We start from the raw sequence: 21,453 nt of genomic DNA, 5'->3' as shown, positions 1-21,453 counted from the left end.
ATCAGGTGACAGAAGGGCTCCCAAAAATATCTCCCTATCAGTTTGATAAGCAATTTGTCTAAAATATTTTAAAAACTTATAAAACAACGATTGATAAATATGATGAATAAACCTTATGAGCCTCATGAACCTTATCAACCTTATAACCTTGATAAATATAACTTTTTAGCTGAGAATGAATTCGATTTCCAAGAGGGCAAATCGAGTGAGGATGCTATCACAAATTTGGTTCGGATAATGACAGATAACTTACAGAACAACTAAAAAACCATAGCAGTATTTCTGGATTTAGCAGAAGCCTATGATACCATCCCCTTCAGGTCCCTTCTGAATAAGTTGGAAAATATAGGTTTTCGAAGAACTGATCAAAACTGATTTGAAAGCTACTTGCAAAATAGATCTCAGGTACTCACTCTAAATGAAAAAATAATTTTCATGACATTAACTGGATTTGGCCTTCCCCAGGTAACAGTTTTCCCACCCATATTATTTCTGATATGCATTAATGATCTCTTAAAAATAAATATCAACAACTGTACCACTATATCTTTTGCAGATGATGGTTTTCACCGGACCGGACCAGTCGCAGGTGGAGCGATTGACGAAATCGTGTCTGGCTATTGTGAAATCATGGCTGGATCAACATTCATTGACTCTGAATGCAAAGAAAAGCGTTTACTTGGCCCTCTCACCCTCAGCGAGATCAGCCCTTCGGGAAGGGTCACATACGGGTATTAAAATTCACTCCCCTGACTGCGCATATTATGTATATCAACGGGAGAGGCACGGGGACTGTGGTTGCAGCTCGTTAGAAAAAGTGGATGTAATAGTATACCCAGGCGTAATGTTCGACTGTCATCTGAAGTGAAATGCTCACATTGATAGTTTGTGCAGAAGATTGATACATGTCGTATATAAATTTCATGAATTGAGCGATCTCGGAGATGCGAATATGGTGAAATTGGTGTACTTGGCATTTATGCTCAATCAATTCTTCAGTATGGAATCATACAGTATGAGATCAGGGTGTGGGGTAGTGCCTTGGATGCGCACATGAACAAGATACTGGTATTGCAGTCGACATGAGTTCTACAAAGGATGGAATCATTCAACAATATGTGTGTGAAATGTAATTTTATGATGATCGTGATGTAAATTATTTTGTTGTATCTTCTCAAATCGTACCACATTCGAATAATTCATGTTCCTTTCCAGAGAAAAATTATAATTGTGATGATATCAAATTTGTGAATATTATTTATGATATTAGAGACCAAGTTAGTTATTGTACAATGTATCTCACATTCGAGAGTGAATGTATAACACTCTGGATCATGTGTATTGAAACAAAGGAGACAAAGAATCCAATTATAGAACGTTTTGAAAATTTTAAAAGAAACATTCTTATCGACGTTAATAACACTCATGTACTTGTTATGTTTGAGAAGATGATAACAGTCAAACCACTTTAGTGCAATAAATCTGACCGTATTTTGAAAATATTGTTATGTTTTTAAAAACTTTCATGAAAAATGGTTGGAGTAGTACAAAATGAAAAACAAATTCATTGAGCAAATTATTTCAAGAGCAGATGACTGATCGTTGAGTTTACTCACTATCTAATGCGGTAATATCCTAGAAGGAATAATATTGATACTTTGATTGTTATAGTGGAAAAACTCCAACAAACTCCAAGCTCCAGTGAGCATGAATGACTCTATGAACTATTTGGATTTTTTACACACTTAGAAGAGTACACTGTTGAACTAGTGGAGTTTTATTTCAGAGCAAAGAAGTGCTTCAGGGAATTTGTATTCGAATAGAGCAACAAAATGTATTCCACACGTGTTTTTATCGCTCTAGCCAGTCGTAAGTGAATCTATTTCATCAATATTAATTCCATTCATTTTATGGTGAAAAATGTTCATTATTATACTTCTCTTTCATTGAATGATACTGCCCTCAGAACACTGATGTGACGATATCAGATGTATCCAACATTCAATTTCTTCCTCCCTATTTGCTATTTTACACTAGCTGCTGATTATAAACGTTATGTGCTGATTTTCTTTGCAATATCAATAATGATATTCAGTAATAATCATTATCATTCTACAATGTTTTTGAAAGGAAGCAATAATCATTCTCCATTATCAAAATTTGTATCGCTCAAGTTATAATTATAAGGATACAGCGGAAAATATTTCTTTTATAATATTTTTCAATAATTTTTGCGATTTTTTGTTCCATTGTCTAAATTAATATTCCTTACATACTGTGACTACTCTCCCTCTCATATAATTTTTGCTTGTGGTATTCATTTTCATTGAATAGATTTCAAATCTTCATCTTATTCCAATTTGATTTCAATACCATTCGTGTTTCAGTCGTTCTTTGTTTCTATTCATTGGAAGGTATTGAAATTGCATTAAGTTATAGCCTGTTCGAAGATTCATCTGAAGATATTTATGGCTTGTCTTGACTTTTCTATTTCCAGTCATCTTGTACTTATATTCAACGGAAGGTAACGAAGACTGTGATTTAGCTTGTCCGAAGATCTATACGCCAGTTTGTACTACAAACGGGAAGGCAATCCATACATTTGCTAATGAATGCTTGATGAACGCTGAAAATTGTGTGAAAGGAGAATGTGAGTATGCAGAATTAGATGATGCCCACTGATATGAATATGCATGAATTATTAGATTCTTTCATAAGAGTAAGTATTCCACACATTTATTGGGCCCTATTGAAATCTAATTATCGTATGATGCCTGTTATTGTTCATAGTCCAAATAATACTTTTTCATCTCTCTCAACAAAACTCTGCCATGATACTACAATAGTAATGATAAAGAGGGATAAATGATAATAGGATACGATAAAAATTACCGTTAGTTTCACTTTATTAGTTCAACTTCTTTGCTGAACAGAAAATGATAGTATTGGTTCGCTTGAGAGTTTTCATACATTCGCAAAATGGTGTTGTTTTTCTGTCTATCATAGCAGAAATTCATTCGAAAACATGACTTTGGATACTATCATTTGAGTCGCAAGTCCAACTTGAAGATTGGTTTGAAGACAAAGTTTCATCTGAATAGATTTTTCCTACTTTAAGGAGAACAGTATTTGGATGTAGTCGAAGAGAATACAAAGACAATAGGAATACACGATCAACATCCCATTCTCTTTGATGAAGGAAAGCTGACTCTGTATTATTGGTACTTGAAGTATATTCAAATATATCCAGTCTCTTCCTTGGATGGAAAGGTGTGACCACATATTATACGTTCACCAATAAATGTAAGCCCTCTTACCAGTTAAAAATATTATTATAATACTATTATACTTTTGGATGGAGTGAGTAACGATATTCGCTCCGTGAATTGGACACAAATGTTATGAAGTGGAACATAACACATTTCTGGATTGAATCAAATTTCGGGGGAGGAACAGTTTTAGGCTGCGCCTGTTGTTTCATCCCCAATTTTTTTGATGAATAATTGTTTATCTAGAATCAATGAATGAATATCTAATGATTGGGAATAATACGATTATTTGTGGTTTTGAATAGTTTCTAAATATTGCTATTAAAATGTCGTTCGACAGAATAACTTACGCATCCAATGTGAGCATTTCTTAGGCTCATCTGTGTTGAACATCAATCTTGTTTTATTAGAACATGTGGTCGCATATTTCTTATTGGAATCGCAAATCTATTAGAATCACAAACTCCTTATTAGAAGAAATATGTGGTCGCAGTCACAATAATAGGGGTATTCACGATCTTTGGCATACCCAGCTAAGGCTCATATGCACCATCTCAGTTTAAAAGGGGATAAATCAGCTGATCATTTGAATATGGAATGTAATACATTAGAATCAGAGCGATCATTTCAACAAGTAATGGTACAAGTCGTGGTTCAACTTTTAAAGTAGATGGTGCATATAGCCCAGATGAATCGAGAATACGAGGTTTTTGGGCCACTCTGTATCTAGTACTAGGGAATTTCGCATCCAGAAATTGGTTGTGGGCTTCTCTTATGTATCCAAATAGTATACTGAAAAATCAGAACTACAACATTTATTGCAAGCAAACTCCTTCCTTCATGTATGTTTCGAAATCTGGAGTAGAGGGCAAGACCATATTAGTCATTTTTTCTGGCTCCAACCCTGTCTGCCAATCGGAGAGCTTCCTGCCCTGACGACTCTAAAAATGACGTCTCAAAAACGCCTTATATGGTCTGGCCCTAGTTGATCGTGGCGTTGGCGGGCAAAAGTTGAAATAAACCAACTGTGTATGCCTGAATGCTGTATTCCTGATTATGAAATTAGGGTGAGGCCATATAAAGCGATTTTCAGGCGTTTTCAGAGTCAGCAGGACAGGAAAGCTCTCCGATTGGCTGATTGGGTCATCACCTGAAAAAAAGCTTTATATTATGGTCTCGTCCTAATTTTATAATGAGGGATACAGCAGTGGCTTATGCGCAGTTGGCTTAGTCTACTCAAAATAAAGGCTCTTGACTGAAATCGCGAATAGCCAATAGCTGACAAAGACTCAACTTGTTGATCAATCTTTTTTGCTTTGAATTGTAGTGTCTTGATGTACGAGCGGTAAATGATTCCAGGGAATAGTTATGAGTCCGTGACTGCATATGAGCTATAGTCTCCTATAATAGGAGATTTGTTTAATATCAGTGATTACTGATATAAGACTAGATGAGGATTTTATAGATTACTCATTTCAGTAGATTTTCCATGTTTTATTCGCGAGATAACAGAACAAGTGACTGATGAATATTGTGAATTTCTTGTTTGAAATGTATATTTACTGCATAGTTTGGCTTATTTCTCAATAACTAATGTCATATTTTCTTATTGACAGGTTGGACAATATTGTTCGAAGGTGACTGCTGTGCTGGAAAGACGCCATACAATCCTCCAACACAATATTATCCCACTTACCGCTGGTTCAAGAAATGAAAATTAGAGATAAATTACTGAAAAATGGAGAGTTGTATCTCATCATCCAAACCAGTGCGAATAAAATCGAATCAGTTTCACCCGTTCTCACCATTCATATCATGTCTCCATTAAACTCCTTCCTGTTCTTTTGTCTGACAAAGAAGTGAATGTTTGAAGAAGAAAATTTCATGAATAAAAATTCGAGAATAGTGGTAGTAGTGTTTTCTCCCTGATTCGATTTGAATTACTTTGTAAGTTATCTCTTATTAATATTGATAACCATGGTGAACTGTCGGTGACAACTAACTAAGGTGAAATACTGTATATTGATTTAGTGAATAGTCTGAACCTCTAAACTAATGAGGACCTATCAAATTATGTTATATTCTCTGCTATAATTATTTTGTCTTTTTGAAATTAGTTCTCATCGATGATGTGACTTCAACTATATTTTGTGAAATATAATTAGCAAAATCAATTACTGAGTTCCCAAATACGAGTGATGGAAAATTTCTTGCTATTTACTTAATTGGATTACCTCATGTCCTATGATTGGATTTCTTGGAAATACTAGAACAAATCTGAAAAGATAAGTTGTTTCTAAAATACAGTGATAGCATTCATCGAGAAAATTTAGTATTTAAGGAGCTAGGTTGAATGTGATTCTTTATTTCGACACATAAATGAAAATTCGAGATTATAGTTTTGTGCAGATCATCTAGAAGTTCCAAATAACGCTTTCGTAGAAAAGAAAAGGAAATTTCTTAATCGCTCATTTTCCTTCATTTCAAGGTATTTGTAGGAATGCTTACCATTCGTTTGATTGCTGTACTCACTTGCTGTAAGTAATAGTCCAATATTTCAACGATATTTTGTACAATATTATAAATTTATTAGATTGAAATGTTATTAGGTCTATATGAATAAATTATACTTCAGGTTTCTGAGATCGGAACGATTCAATGTTTTTTATGTTAGAATTGCAAAAGAATATATATTATAATTATTCACAAAAGTTCCCAAATACTTTTGATTATAATCAAATGGTTCTAATGACTTCAGAGCTAAGATGATTCTTATCATTTCGTGACATATAATATTAATCAAATATCAATTTATACTTCTTTCAATAGTTCTTATAATTATTGATTCAAGAACACTATCCTGATGACTGTACTCAGTATTTAATACTCACTCTCTAGCACTATATTCATACTTGATTTTGTTTTTATACTGAACATATTTTTAATTTTTTTTCAAATAGATTTCTTATAAATTATTCAATGAATCCTGTTATTAAATTGTTTCTCACAGCTGGAGCTCAAATACTCCGCCTACAATGGGGGTGTCTTTTTCGGCCAATAAAAACGTTCCATTTCATACTAATCATGTCGATAAACCTAGCTCAGTTCACACTTCATATTCTGCTACTAGTGTAGAGTGGTGGAGAAGGCCTAGATTTTACTGAGTAGACTTCAGCACATAATCACCAAACATCATCAAATAATAAAAAAAATATTACAATCTATTTCGGACCAAAACGATCATTACTTCTTCTCGATGTTTGAGCTCCCATTTGAATAGCTAAACTCAACTCATCGTACTAGAAACTAGAGTCATTCAAATGAACTCACTTTGGTAAACTAATGATGATGTAGATAGCGGAAGTAGTTTTCAAAGAATGTTTTGATTGAAATTGTTGCAATAATTTCAAGACGTTTTACTCAACTTTATTCTAACTCTCGAATTATTTTGTTCCACAGTACTAGCAAGTTTTTACACAGTGGTAAGTCAACGGGATTGGGAACGTGATACTTGTGATTTCGGATGCACAGACTCACCTCAACCGATTTGTGCCACAAATGGTTTCGACATCAGAACATTTCGCAATCACTGCATCATGACAACCGTGAATTGCCAGACAAATCAACGTGAGTATTTCCAATTGATTCATCTATTTATCTAAAGTATTAATTGATTATTTAGACCTGTCTGTATCCACAAGAATGGGTAATTATATCGATTACTATTTGTTTATTTGAAAACTTCTTCCGCTAGCTACATCATCATTACTTTTCGGTTTCAAAATGTTATAGTTTTTTTCAAAGTTTAGAATCTTTCAATTAATTGTGATTGATTTAATTTAATTTAGAAGTATTCTTTTAATTTGAAAATGATTTTTTTGTGTTTTGGATTGTAAATAGAGTGTTTAATTGATGAATGTTGGGTGACACATAACCTACATTTGGACTGTTGTATGAATTGGAATTGGAACCGTTTTGGGCTTATAAGCCTGTGGTACTGTTCTGTTAGTTGTGTAACTCTGAATGATTAAATAAATGAATGAAAATAAAAGTTACCGATAATAAATAATTGGAAATACTTCATTATTCTTATACAACAGATTTATCCAATTGATTCAACATTCTCTGATTTCAATTGAATTGAGACACAATTACTATCATACAACATTTATCTTGTTATAATATATGAGCTAGTAGAGTTTCAGAAGATAATTCATATTCAATCAGCACATTATCTCAGTTGAATTTCAAAATACTTTTGTTCAACCAACCTTATATTTTTGCAATGATCTCTTTCAAAAGTTGACATACGACTGTGCAATACTTTCTATTGATTATTAATTTCTCTCTGATTGACAGGTTGGCGAAAAATACGTGATAGACCATGTTGTCCCCCTGGGAATCCAGCATCATACCTTGACGATGATTTTGAATATAATTATTGATAGAAACATATTATAGAATGCTGAAAATAGAGAAAATTTATGCTGGATTTTACAATATTCGAAAGTGAATGAATCAATCACATAAATTGTATATTGTATTTTATTGAATTGAAACACAATGCACATTAATTATATTATATCGAATGAAACATTTGATTAGAATGAATAGCTCACTCTGATTATCTTACAGATCCATGATCACTCTTGATGATACAGAAAAGCTTTGGATCAAATTGATTTGTTTTTATTTTATACTGGAATATCATAGAACAGCTGGATCGTCAGGACCGTCATCTTTTGGTTCATTCTTCCAACCTTTAAAAAAACAGATGAATGCTGATCAAAATTATAAATAATTACAAGATCATTGATCGAAAAAGAATGAAGAGCAGTACCTAATTATTGATATTCACTATTCACCAGAGTGAGATTCAGCATTCAGCATACTTTTTAGATAAGATCAGTGCTTCCCATTCAACCAATGTGAGACGGCTCCAGGGCAGTTTCTCGGAGGGGCCATTTATGAAAAATAAATAAATAGTATTCCTATTAAAACCTCCACCCACTAACTTCATAACGTTTTTATCATTGAAAATTAACTATCGCATAATTCAGCTTCAAACTCTCAAATTTATATGAATGAAGATGAATGAGATACAACTGAGCTTCTGTGTATGTCAGAGAAGCTTTCTTTTCTCAATGGACTTTTTTATAAAATTCATCTCAAATTGAGAATATCATCTTTCCCGAACTTGAATTTCATGCAGTCTTGGAAATGCCATCATGAATGAGTGAAATGAATCCATTAAATCCATTAATCCATTAGTTTCTGGATGAGTAGATCATTGATTTTGTCTCTACTTATTAAAGTATACTGATTGAAATGTTAGCAATAATGTTGCAAATATTGACCTGGAATACGTGATCAATAATAAGAACAAGGTGTTCAAAAAAAACCTTTCAAGTGTGGAATGAAGTCAAAAATAAAGAAGGCGTGCGGACTTTGTAAATTTGCATTATGAAAGAATGTGAGAAATTCATTGAACCTTATGCTCCCTGTAACTGTTTCTTAATAAGCCAATTGTTTCTAACTCTGACATTGATTTATTTAAAGCTTCATACAGAAATCGTCGAAGTTTCATTCTTGGGTTGAAAGATGACTCCACACCTCTTGAGATGGGCAAATCATGTCTGTTATTTGATTGAGAATAGTTCTTAAACACATCAAAATAATAAATGAGATTCTGTTTCAACAAACAAAAAAAATCAGGACTCAAGAGGAGGTCATGGCACTAATATTTCAGGGAAATTAGAATTTGGTAGGACTCTTAAACAGAGAAATGAATAGAATACATTTCCTATAAAGTTTACTGTGAAAGGTATTTTTTCATTTTAGAAGATAGATCAAATTCATTGGAATTTGAGTCCATCAGAATACAGTAGTTACGAAGATCTCAGAAAAAAGCAAAAGAGAATCAGAGCTCAAGGGGGGAATTGAATATTGAATTTCATGTCAGATCTTAAATTATATGATAGATGTTGGATTCTGTGTAAGAAGTGTAGATTTGCAAGTGAAAAGTACTTACAATTGCCAGACTCGCAATTACGACGCATCACGTGACCCTCAATTGAGAGAAGTGTAATGTCCTTGATGAAATTGGACAGAGAGAGAAGTTCCTGAACTTGTGACTCGTCACTGAAATGTCGGTTTTCTGCTGTGTGGTTACATAATACCCCTGTAACAATATTCAACATCTAACATCTATATTATTTATTATTCAAAATGATATAATCTAAAATCTATAAAAACCTGGCAGATTTTACATTGACATCCATTGCAATCAACACACAACATGTGAACATCGATGAATTCCATTAATTTTCTTTATAAATCTCAGAATATCACTCTATTCTACAAAATGTAGGACATATTGAAAATTATGTGATGGATTAGCAGCCAGAGTTTCAACGATTCCCAATTTATGAGTAAGTGAAATGTTTGTTTTCAGCTGTAGGGGTTGAAAAATCATATTAAAACATTGAGTTGATAAGATCATGATGGAAATAATAAATCGAATACGAATTAGTGCAGACTGTTAGCAGGTTCGTGAACTGGAGAATCATTGACCAAATTTCAGAAATATACTGTGAGGTTTCATATTTTCCCTGTAACATTGCATTGGAGATATTTTTTTTCCTTTCAACGAGCGTTAGCGAGATCTGACTTTTGACTTACTGAAGACCAAAGTCGTTGTCCGTCCGTTTATATGTTCTACAATAACTTGAAAAAGAATTGATCAATCAGCTTCAAATTTTAAACTCGTATTCTTTGAACGTTTTTAGAGGTCAAGTTTGTTAAACAACAAAATTGACTCACTCCTTCGTTCTTCTTTGTTCAGGATAGTGAAAATAACATTGAAAGTGCATAAGAAAAAAATGTGGTGTGATTTATCATTTAGTCAGCTGAAGAATTCATTGATTGCAATTACAACAGTATTCCCATTCATTCATTCATAACATCAGCTGAGGCTATTTGGAAGCTATCACACAGACAGATGTTCATGTGCTGACACATGATTTCAGCTGGTTGATATACAACATAATTTACAACTTTTACTTTAACAGACTGATACGGGTTGAGAATAAAATTTGCGTTATTAATTTTCACTTGGAGCTCTGTATCGAAATCATGTACTGTATCATAAATTTGGATTCATAAGGGGGACAAATATGTTGAAGTGACAGTGAAATTTTTCATTTCAAATAAAAACACACTGCCAAATTAATCTTGTAAAAACATATTTAGCTGTTTAACATTTTTTTACCAACTCTGTAGCCTATAATTAGAAGTTGTTGGTTTCAAAGATCACAATACAACAGTTCTCGAGCGAGTTCTCTAACCCAGGGGGTCACTGGTTCAATTTATAATTGGAATTATAATGTGATGTAGACTGAAAGCAGTTATAATAGAGTTTACAGTTTGTCAATATCAAGGACTGGAGATTCTTCATTGGAATGTATGTTTTTCGAACCAAAAGACAGTGTCTGGTTCATGAATTCATGATATCCAAGCAATGATCGGATTTGGAGTATTGAATTGAAGAAATTGGTAATTGAAGCGATGTAGCTCAGATTGAATGGTTTGCTAGCATAGCGATACACAAACAAATGTATTTCTCCTGCTGTATAGTTGCATGGTATCCCAGTAACAATCGAACTATGGCCATTTTGAATGGGTAAGTGATAAATAATTGCACTAATATTGATATAGTCAAAATAAAATGTTATCAAAAATTTCGAGTTGTCAGCTCCAGGAATAAAATAAATTCAAGAGAAAATAATAATTGAGTTATTGGATAAAATAAAATTATCACAAATATCAGAAAGCCAATTGCTTACAGTGGACTAAGCACTTGGAATTATCACTTCCCACTTTTATTAAGAATACAGGTTCTTCCAATATGAATAGGCTAAGCAAAAGGCCTACTTCTGCATTCCATTTTCGTTCAAAATCAATGGATTATCATCCTATAACAAACATAGGAAGTTGGTTCATAAAAATAACGAGTTAGAAATAATACATAGAATATTATAATCCATTAAATTACAGAAAATAACGGATATTGAATAAAACTTACAAAAGACAAATACTGAAGCGAACATCACACGAAAGGAAGCCATTTCCAAACCTCTCACGAACTAAAAAAGCAAAAATCTCGTAAAATTGAACAAAATCTAATAAACTGATCCAGTAATTGATACTGTAATTACTGAACTGTACTTAAGCTCCAATCGTCAGTGTTATTTATTAGCTTTTTCGAGCATTACGTCATTGATTGTACATAGTAATATGACAGATATTTTCCTGAAATTTCATTTTTTATCAAAAATCTTAAGAAAATAGATATAATTTATTGACTGTATGATTTACAGTACTTGAGTTACTCAATTTTGGTATTCACAGAGATGTCAAGGGATTTTAAACTAGACATTACATTTAATATTAACAAGAGTAAATATGTCAATAGTTGTTACGTAATTGTTTTTGATAATGTTTTATTCTCTTGCACGCTATTCCCCAAGAAAAATGACAACAAAATTATCAGTCAGTTGACTTTTCCTGTTTTCAAGCAGTTGTCAACAAATCAGTATAAGAAATTGGCTTATCAAGTCAACTCAATAAGTAAGCTAAATTAAGTTAACTTAATAAGCTCAATTTATTATTTCCTATTGATTCACAATTAATTAGACAAGTTAGAATCGTCTTAAAATTAGATTCTGCGCAAATTTCCTTTTTCATACCATTACTGACTATAATAATTGAGAATGAAGATAGTATTTAAATACCACAAACAACAGTAATCCCAGTACAGTTGTGAAGTAGCAAGTAACTGATCCGTCTGTTTCTGAATTTCAACTCGCCTTCATCAAAGAACTCGAGAAAATGGCTTCTATACGTGTATTGTTTGCTTCAGTCTTCGTCTTCTGTAAGTTCTTCTTAACGTAATCTAAAATTATTCACCAATTTTAGCATATTATCTTCATTGATCACTCTTTAGGCTTTAAACACTGATCTTTCTCGTCATTGTTTTGGTTTGTTCCAAATAAAAATGACACTAATGTTACAATACAGCCAATGCGCAATGACAGTCAGATTGGTCTAGTGGTTAGGAGAGTTAAAAACTTCAGTCTGTTAGCACCGACTGGATTTTCGGTCCGAGACCCTCTGGTGGCAAAGACGTCCAATAATCTCATTCACTCACAAACTTTCTATTACCCACGCACAGAAAAAGGACTTATGTGGGCATCATCTGCAGTAAAAACACAATCTTAGTACCTTGTTTTGTTTCTCGGAGGCTTTTTTCAATTCACGTAAATAATCTAGAAAACACAGTGAAAATACTACTGTAGGCTAGTAGCCTACTTGCAATTTGAATATCACTTTATCCACTCTTTCCACTCAGATATTTCACTTATTTTGTTACTTCACTTATATTTTCTTATTCTCCATTCAGTGCAGGAGGCTGCGAAGACATTCAAAGCTTATAGATAGATCTTGACCAATATAATACCCGTATGATAATATTGGTGAGCTTTATCAAACTCTTAACCTATCACCATTGATTTGTAATGCTGAATTCATAAGAGTAGGTCTATCACATGAATATTGCAATAAGAAAATAAGTTTCTTGGACTTTGTGTAGTAATACTTGGTTCTCTTCATCAAATTAATTGAAGTTATTTTGTATGATCAACAGTTGCTTTTCTACAACGAATGATGTGATATTCGCATCGTAATATCTGTATCATTTACCAAATTCGATTATTATGAAGAGTTCTGTGCTGATTTCTCTTCTTCTATCCTTCACAGGATATTTTCACTACGTATATGGATTGAGGATGAATGAATGTGTTCTGTCACTTTCATTCATCTAATATTTATTTGTGTCATTGTTTCTTATTATTCATGAATGTTGATTAGAGATTTTATACAAAAAGCTTGAAGATATTTGAGATTCATACATAAAGATTTGATTATCAATTCTATTCCTTCTCCCGCATTTTGAAACAAACTGGGTACTGGGTTCGATTCCCAGGCTGACAAATAATTTTTGAATAGTAGCGCTCATCGAATTTCCATCTAGCTGTTTACCCTGTTGTCAATATTTGCAGGAGCAGTAGTCTTCAGGGTGAATTAAAGCATTTAATTTGGATTTTCGTTTGATAATAATTAATTCATTAGCATTTGAATAATTGCAATAACTCAGTAATTTCCATCTGTAGACTGGCTGGCCGCTAATAGCTTCGTATAAAATGAGCACTGCCAATTCAGGCATGAAATGACAATCCAGAGATCGTCAGTTTGGTGCGAGGGTAAGCATTCCTGACCGGCAATTAGGAGGTATAGGATTCGATTCCCGGGCTGACAAATAATTTTTGAATAGTAGCGCTCATCGAATTTCCATCTAGCTGTTTACCCTGTGTCAATATTTGCAGTAGCAGAAGTCTTCGGGGTGAATTACAACATTTAATTTGGATTTTCGTTTAATTATAATAATAATAATAATAATAATAGTAATAATAATAATAATAATAATAATAATAATTTCCGCAGCAAACTTGATAGGGTTCTAAAAGGAAAACTATCTGCAAAGAATTGCATCAAGGTTGTGAATATTTGGGTGATCCCAGCATTGACCTACACCTTTGGTATTCTGAAGTGGTCAGATACTCGATTGGAGCAGATTGATAGGTATGTCAGGACAAGGATGACTAAATTCAGGATGCATCATCCACGTGCCTCAGTTGCTCAATTGTACCTACCAAGGAGTATGGGAGGTCGCGGTGTGATGAGGGTATCAAGGTTGTGTGTAAGTCAGGAAACGAAGTTAAGATCTTACTTCCAGAATGCTGATTCAGATTTGTTTGTGGAGGTATGCCAGCTAGATCATGGTTACACAGCCCTTGATTTAAGAAACCGAAGAAGGAGCGAGCTGCTATCTGCTCAAGTCCTAAAAGAAGAATGGAGGACAAGAAAGTTACATGGACGGTTTGATGGGCACCTTAATTCAGAGCCAATAAGTCAAGAGCTGTCTTGTATATGGCTGACAGTGGAAAGTTGTTTCCAGAGACTGAGGGGTTTGTACAGGCGATTCAAGATCAAGTGATAGCAACAAATGCTTATAGGAGGCATGTAATGGGAGACAGGACCATAAGTGACAAATGCAGGATGTTTGCCAGTGCAGTAGAAAGTATCCAACATATCAGTGCTCAGTGCTAGCCCCAAGAGAGTATATGTTGCGCCATAACAATGTGGAAAAAATTGTGAACTTGGAGCTGCAGATCAAGTTTGGGAATATTGCAGAGGTCCCCCCCTTACAATAACTATCAGCCTCCTCCTCTGGTTGAGTTCAATCAGGCGAGTAGTACACAACAAGCCTGACATCCTAGTATTGGATCAGCTGGAGAAGAGAGCTTATATAATTGATATCGCTTTACCTTCAGATGAGAATGCTGAGAAGACCAGAGGCGAGAAAATCAGAAAATACCAAGAGTTATCATTTGAGCTGAAGGAAATGTATGGGCTGGATACAGTGAGAGTACTTCCAATTGTGATAACAGTCAATGCCCGATACACAAGTCGGTTGTGGAAATTTGTCGAAGTATTGACTTGGTAGACGAGGTGCTGAAGAGAATGCGAAAATCTGTCCTCCTTGTCACTGCACGTATTCTGCGTAAGTTCATTAAATAGTCATACAGTGTTATAAAGATGAAAGGAAGGTTGCATTAAAGTGCCCCTTCTTTAAAAATATATCCGCAAGAGCGTGCTTATAAGAGGAATAATAATAATAAATTCATTAGCATTTGAATAATTGCAATATCTCAGTAATTTCCATCCGTTAAATATGTTTGTTACAGGGGTTCTATGTCACCACACTGCAGAGAACATGAGTCTAGTTGACTCATCAGTTCAGAAACTGATTCCAGGACCTAACACCAAAAACTTCATTGTAGCATTCTCCATTGAGGGCCAAATAATGCGTGCAAATTGTGATGGAGGGGAATGTGAGTAACGCTCTTCTCACTTGGATTATGACATCAAAATAGTTTTTTCCATAGCGCTATTCTATGAGCGATTATTAAACTTTCCCTCTTTCATGAGTCTCAATTAATCCATTGAAAACTACGAGAAAATTCAATGACGGATTCTGCGAAACCATACGCTTCCAGCAGGTGCCATTTCAGGACTATCATTTTACTCTATTAGAATGATAGAAACATGAGTTCCATTTCTCTTTTAATGATTTAACGTAACGTCAATATGTTCATTTTTCAAATAGACTTCATCAACAACATTCTGGATTAACAACGGGAACTATTGGCTCTTTCATTTTCATTTCTTTCTGTGAGAATCTTCAGAGAATAATGGATCTCACTGCAAATCGAATGCCTTAGTCATGAAAATTCGGGTTTATTGGAACATCTGACAGTTTGTAATATCCGCATACACTGAACAAACATTGTTTGTTGTATTAAGGCCATGTATTGAATGCATTCAATACTTGTATAAAGTGTGTATGTACTTTTGATTGATGTTTTCATTTCATCAAAAACAGCAATACTATTCTCATCTGTAATACTATCCTATTCAATCCAAAGCATCCCCATATTTGTATGACAGAGATAGAACAAAGAGGTACAATAATATTGTACTCCTGAACAAGAATTGTAATCAATAAATTGATCAATCAATACTCCTAAAATATCATTAAACACGCATACCATTTTCAAACATAATAATTTTTATTCACTTCTTGTGAAATCATTTGGTAAGAATCACTCGTATTTCAATTCATTATGTATTGTGTATTCTGTTTCACAGGCTGGAAGAAGATATCGTTGGAGAAAGATGCTCCTGTTGAATGATATTGAATTTGTGAACCACTTTTCACTTAGAAGCATCATTTTCATGAAATGAAAATCTGTTTCTCTACTGAATCAAATGTTTTTGATTGAATAAAATCTATTGAATTGTTCTCATTCATGTTGATTCAACAACATTCCTCTGTTTCATAATATTATTCTCTCGCAATCACCCAATCTCCTCTCTACCATGTAGTTTTCCATCTCCTCCTCACTCCTCCACCAAGTGTCAGTCATCACCAGTTAACTATAATTTATTATGTCTCAGAGATCACCTCATTCGTTGCATAAACAAAGATCAGAACCTCCGAGTCATAGCACGTCTTCTAAATGAATTTGATATCAATTTCGCAAAAGTAAACAGATCCAGAGAGCCCCGTCACCTCTTAACTCCTCATCGCCCCCCCCTAAACCCCTTTCCAGATACCTCCACAACATCTAGGCCTCTTCTTCTGTCTAACCCACTACTTAATACCAACCCATCTCTTCCATACCCAAACCTACAAACTACTCCTTCCTCTCCTCCACCACCTACTTCTCCTTCTTATCCTGCACATCCCTTTCCTCTTCCTGCGTTCCCTACACCTCGTCCTCCTCATCCACCTTCTCTTCCTTCTCCTACTCATCCACTTCTCCTCCTCCAACTCTTCCTCCTCTTCCTCCTTCTCCATCTCCATCCACCCGCACTTCTCTACCTCCTTCTAGACCCACTACTACGCTTACTCCTACCCATGCTCCTTTTTCTCCTCCTTTTTCTCCACCTCCTTTTTTCCTCCTCCATTTCTTCTTTTTCTTATATCACTCCTCTCCCTCCACCTCTTCTAACTCCTCCTCCACATCCTCCCACCCATACTCCTCTACCCCTTTTTTACTCTTTCCACTTATTCTTCACCTCCTCTCAACCATACTTCTCTACATCCTTCTACCCCTCCTACTCTGCTTACTCCTCCAGCCCCTTCTCCTCCTCCTTCTTTTCTTCTCTCTTATATTACTCCTCCCTCTTCTAGTCTTTCAAATTCACCTCCTTCACCTCCTCCCACCCATTCGCCACCACCTCTTTCTACTCTTCCTACTCATCCTCCTCATCAACCTCGAACACACTTTTTTTCATTCACAAGAACCCCTGATCCAGTTAATCCTTATAGTAAACTCCCCTTCCCATCCAATTCTCTTCATGGAGAGGTGTGCTAAACAAGTCTCACCTCTTGGAGGCCGCCCTATCACCCACCTGATACTCCTTGAAGGGGAGCAATTCCAAGGTACACCTCATGGACACCCCCCTCTCAAAAACGACCTGTCAACTTTGAAGCTCATCTCGCACCGTGTTTACATACTGTTTTGACGGTAGCCATCTTGGAAATAATGATTTAGCAAAGGATGGAACTCGTCTCACCTCATCCTGCAACGACTTTGATTGATGGTTTCCAGGAACTATCCTAGTGAGAGGCTATGTCGTCAAATTTGGTGGAGGCTACTGGAGTAAGGTTTAGCAGTTATATCTTGATTCTTCTAATAAATTTCATTCATCGTTTTATCCGCAATCAAATAAAAAACATACAGAATTGTACTCAAGAAGAGAGGATACAAAGCTAGATGTTTCAGCTGTACTTAAATCCTTCAAATATCACAATCGAATTGAAGAAGAAGTTTGTATCGGAATTACTCTATACAAGAAAAGTCTTTTGAAGTTATTACAGGAATTCATGAAGAAGAAATACGTTTAGCCTACGCTATATATAAAGTTTTCGAGAATCTGAATGAATATTGATGATGAAACTCATTGCATCTCAATGAGAAAATTATTCATATAATGCCTGAGCCAAATAGATACTTGAATGTATTTTTTTGAAAATTCCTCTCATTTTCTCTCATCCTTCCTATTTCCCCCCATCTTCTTCCTAGGAAGAACCATGAATAATTCTGGTATTGATGATAAAAAAGGAAAATGATGATAGTTTTGAAAGGCCACAGAGATTTTCTTCATAAGATGATTATTCTCATATATAGCCTACCATAATTGAACTAGTTTTAATGTTCTCTTCCATATTTTATAATAGTAGAATCATTAGTAGTTCCATAAGATCTTCTACGATACTACGCCATACACTTCCATTTTATTGAGTTCAGGATTGGCTGTACTTGAACAAATACAATCAAACCAAAATGTTCGTACAGTATGAGGACATTGAAAGCATAAAAAGAATCATGATACTACTACGGTATTTTAATAGATTACTATGGGCACTTTGAAAGCATAACCCTACAAAATCATAACATTGGAACTTCGGAAGAATATCTATGATAGTATACAATAAGACAATACTATCATATGAAGATTACAATTATGATTGTATACAATGATACAATTAGTGTATCGAGTATTGTTGAACAAAAGAAGATACTCATTACAAGAGCAAAATACGCAATTTGTTTGAATTATTCACGGTACAATAGAGGAAGAGTATCTAGGAAAAGCTTTTCTTATTGTTCAATTTTGTTGTAGGGAAAGAATGCGAAGCGTCTTGATTGCCGGCAACTACAAGATTCTAATCAAGATTCTACTTGAAAAATAGAAGTTTTAAGTGCAGCAACTTGATAGGAAAAGCGGCAGTCGGAAAAAGTTTTCATCGTGAGTTTCATTTCAAACTATCAGCATTGGTTTTATGGGAAGCATTAGTATAGTGGATGCTGACAGTTTAAAGTGAATCTCGCTATCATAATTATTATTGTAGTTTGCGTTGTAAGTCTTTGTGGTAACTTTTTGTACGGGGGAAAAAGTTGTGACGCGGTCGAAAGTCGACGAAGGAAGAAAAGAAAAATAGGAAAGCAAAGAAGAAAGATGTAGAAGGAGAAGAATGAATATGAGGAGGAGAGTGGAAAAGGAGTGGGAAGAGGATTCTTTAGAAGTTCCAGTAATAGGAGTGAGTGAGTGATTTGTAGTGGAAGAGGAGACAATTCTTATTACAGTAGCTTGAAAAAGAGTGAGATGAAGAGGTATTAGAAACAGAAATTACCTTGTCTGAATGGAACAATTGAGTTAAGAGTTTGAGGATTGATCTATAATCATCATTCATTTATTCATACAGATTTAAATCATAGAATTCAACTCAACGTTTCATCTACCATATTCTTCTAAACGAAGTTTTGACTTATCAACGAGAGTGGAAAGTTAAAAAAATTCAAAGTTTCAAAAAAATATCTAGATTAAAGAGAAGAAGAAAACAAGAACAAGAAGAAGTGAAAAAGAAGAAGAAGAAGGGGAAGAAGAAGAAAAAGAAGAAGAAGAGAAAGATGAAGAAGAAAAAGGAGAAGAGGAAAAGAAGAAGAAAAACAGGAAGGAGAAGAAGATGGATGAGATCACACTTGGTTAGAGTCCATCATCATCCAGTAGCTATGATGGCCATTTGAATGCACCAAATCGAATCTGGCAACTTTATTCAACTTTCGTGTCACGTTCGTTCATCCCCCCTCCCACACTTTGCTACCATTTTGTTCGTATTCCATTGCCCCCTCTGGATATATTCCCGAGGCTTCCAAAACTTTTCGGGCCCCGAAAAGGCAAACGCACCATCAAAAGTACGTGAATCACAACTTTTTCCTTTACACTTTCGCCCCTCGCAAAAGTTGCAACTAAGCAACGATCACGCTCTGATGTATCGACTCTCACCCGCTTCTCTTCTTCAACTTTCATTCTGTTTTCTCTATATTTTTCTTCTTTTTCCTCCTAAAAATGATGTCCACAAAAGGCTTGTGCGTGGGTAATGGAGAGGTGATCAAGAGAGGCAAGTTTTGGTGGGTTCCCAACCTCAGGATCACTGTACTTTACTCATTTACAGCTACTGCTCCACAATAGAATGCTCAGCTTTAATTTGTTTTATTGTTTGGATTGATATTATCAGATGAATATCTCTCGTTGATCATAAGAAAGATAATACGGGTGATCCGCACACCAAGGACGTTTCTTGCCTTGGACAATGCTATTATAGTCGTTAATCTTGGTTGGTCAATCAATCACCAATGATATGCCTCAATTGAAAGTGTGTACCAAGCTGCTTCATGTTCAAGATTTTATTCTACTAAATATGATGTAACAATCGGAAATCTTTTCTCGCATTTTCAATAAATAAGTGATTGTGACTACCTCAAGTCATTGTCTTCAAATCAGACAAAATAAACAATATATAAATTTATATTTATATTTATATATAATACTATTGTTTTCATACTTGAATATATTCAATCCAATTTTTATCAAATTCAATTAAGTTTGAAATCTTAGCTTGAAAGTAAATTCATATTGATTAATTATTTTCATTCATTGTCAATTGAAGGCCTATAACCATCGTCAATAAATGCCGAATCTTTGCGTAGAATTTTTCAAAAATTGTGTAAAATTCAAAACAGATTTGTCTTTAGTAGTTCTATCTTTTGTCTTGGTATAGTACGGCATATATAGTTTCATCGTTTCAATTCGAATCCAAGCACTGTGATGAACTATCAAAAAGAATTGATAGATCAAGTATCATTGTTTTGTATCTTATCTGTTCCCCTAGCTAGATAGAACGGAAATAAATTAATACATAACATGCAGAGAAATAAAAAGAGAATATCAAGCAAGTGTGAAATTGTCAGCTTGAGAGTACAGGCAATACATGGGACAGGGAAGTATGTGGCAATTAATAATTGACCAGCTGGGGGTATTGTTAGATAATCCTGTAAAATATCGTGGCACGATACTAACGTATCCTACATAACACCACAGGCTTAATGTAGGGCCAAAGCGGCCTCCATACACCGCCATTTGAATATACTGCCAATTTTTTTCGGGATTTGGCGGGTTCATTAAAAAATTGGGCCAATTTTCGACAAAATTAGGCACTGGAAATCTGTATTCTGTGATTATTGTTCGATTGCTGTGTTTTAGCAAAATTTGAAATCCATTCAAATTAAAAGTGAAATAAAAGTTGTATGATATGTGTTTGTTCATGATTATTTGTGTGGATCTTACGATTATATTTATATGATTCACTTTGAATAACATACATTCATAAGAATGAGAACAAGAACTAGAGAGAGAAAAACATGAGCTGGTGAAGAAGAAGAGAAAGGGAGACAAGTCATGGGAGAAGAAAAAGAGGAATGGTGAGGAATTAGTTGTGAAGAAAATAAATAGGAAAACTCAAACAAAAACTAAGTACAAGAGCGTGCAAATTGCTGGCCTGCCTCAAACACTCACTCGCTCTCTTTCTCACTCTGTCTCTGTCCCACTCAACTCTCCCTACTACTATATCATATCACTCTCTCTCTCATCCTAT

The 21,453-nt window shown here is 34.5% G+C and overlaps 1 protein-coding gene across 2 annotated transcripts; it reads left to right on the top strand.

Moving 5' to 3' along the window:
* The first annotated feature begins 1,566 nt into the window (after nucleotides 1-1,566).
* On the top strand, nucleotides 1,567-8,730 carry LOC111057690 (extracellular protease inhibitor 10). Of its 2 annotated transcripts, XR_005571071.1 has the most exons (5): nucleotides 1,567-1,869; nucleotides 2,498-2,650; nucleotides 4,886-5,806; nucleotides 6,729-6,896; nucleotides 7,629-8,730. XR_005571071.1 is itself a non-coding variant. In XM_022345146.2 (4 exons), the coding sequence occupies exons 2-4, from the start codon at nucleotides 5,770-5,772 to the stop codon at nucleotides 7,712-7,714; spliced, it is 291 nt and encodes a 96-aa protein (XP_022200838.2). In that variant the 5' UTR covers nucleotides 1,597-1,869; nucleotides 4,886-5,769; the 3' UTR covers nucleotides 7,715-8,730. The 2 variants fall into 2 exon arrangements, 1 of the variants encoding a protein (XP_022200838.2); XM_022345146.2 differs by lacking the exon at nucleotides 2,498-2,650 and having other exon boundaries at nucleotides 1,597-1,869.
* Nucleotides 8,731-21,453: the final 12,723 nt, after the last annotated feature.

Source organism: Nilaparvata lugens, chromosome 4, assembly GCF_014356525.2.
Source record: "Nilaparvata lugens isolate BPH chromosome 4, ASM1435652v1, whole genome shotgun sequence".
NCBI classification, from domain to species: Eukaryota; Metazoa; Arthropoda; class Insecta; order Hemiptera; family Delphacidae; genus Nilaparvata; species Nilaparvata lugens.
Note: the sequence above shows the minus strand (reverse complement) of the source record. Positions and strands in the feature narration are given on the sequence as shown.

Coding starts and splice junctions, on each gene's coding strand:
- LOC111057690 (XM_022345146.2), top strand. CDS start 5,770: ATGCTTACCATTCGTTTGATTGCTGTACTCACTTGCT. Junction 5,807..6,728: donor GATTGCTGTACTCACTTGCT/GTAAGTAATAGT, acceptor TTTGTTCCACAG/TACTAGCAAGTTTTTACACA. Junction 6,897..7,628: donor GAATTGCCAGACAAATCAAC/GTGAGTATTTCC, acceptor TCTGATTGACAG/GTTGGCGAAAAATACGTGAT.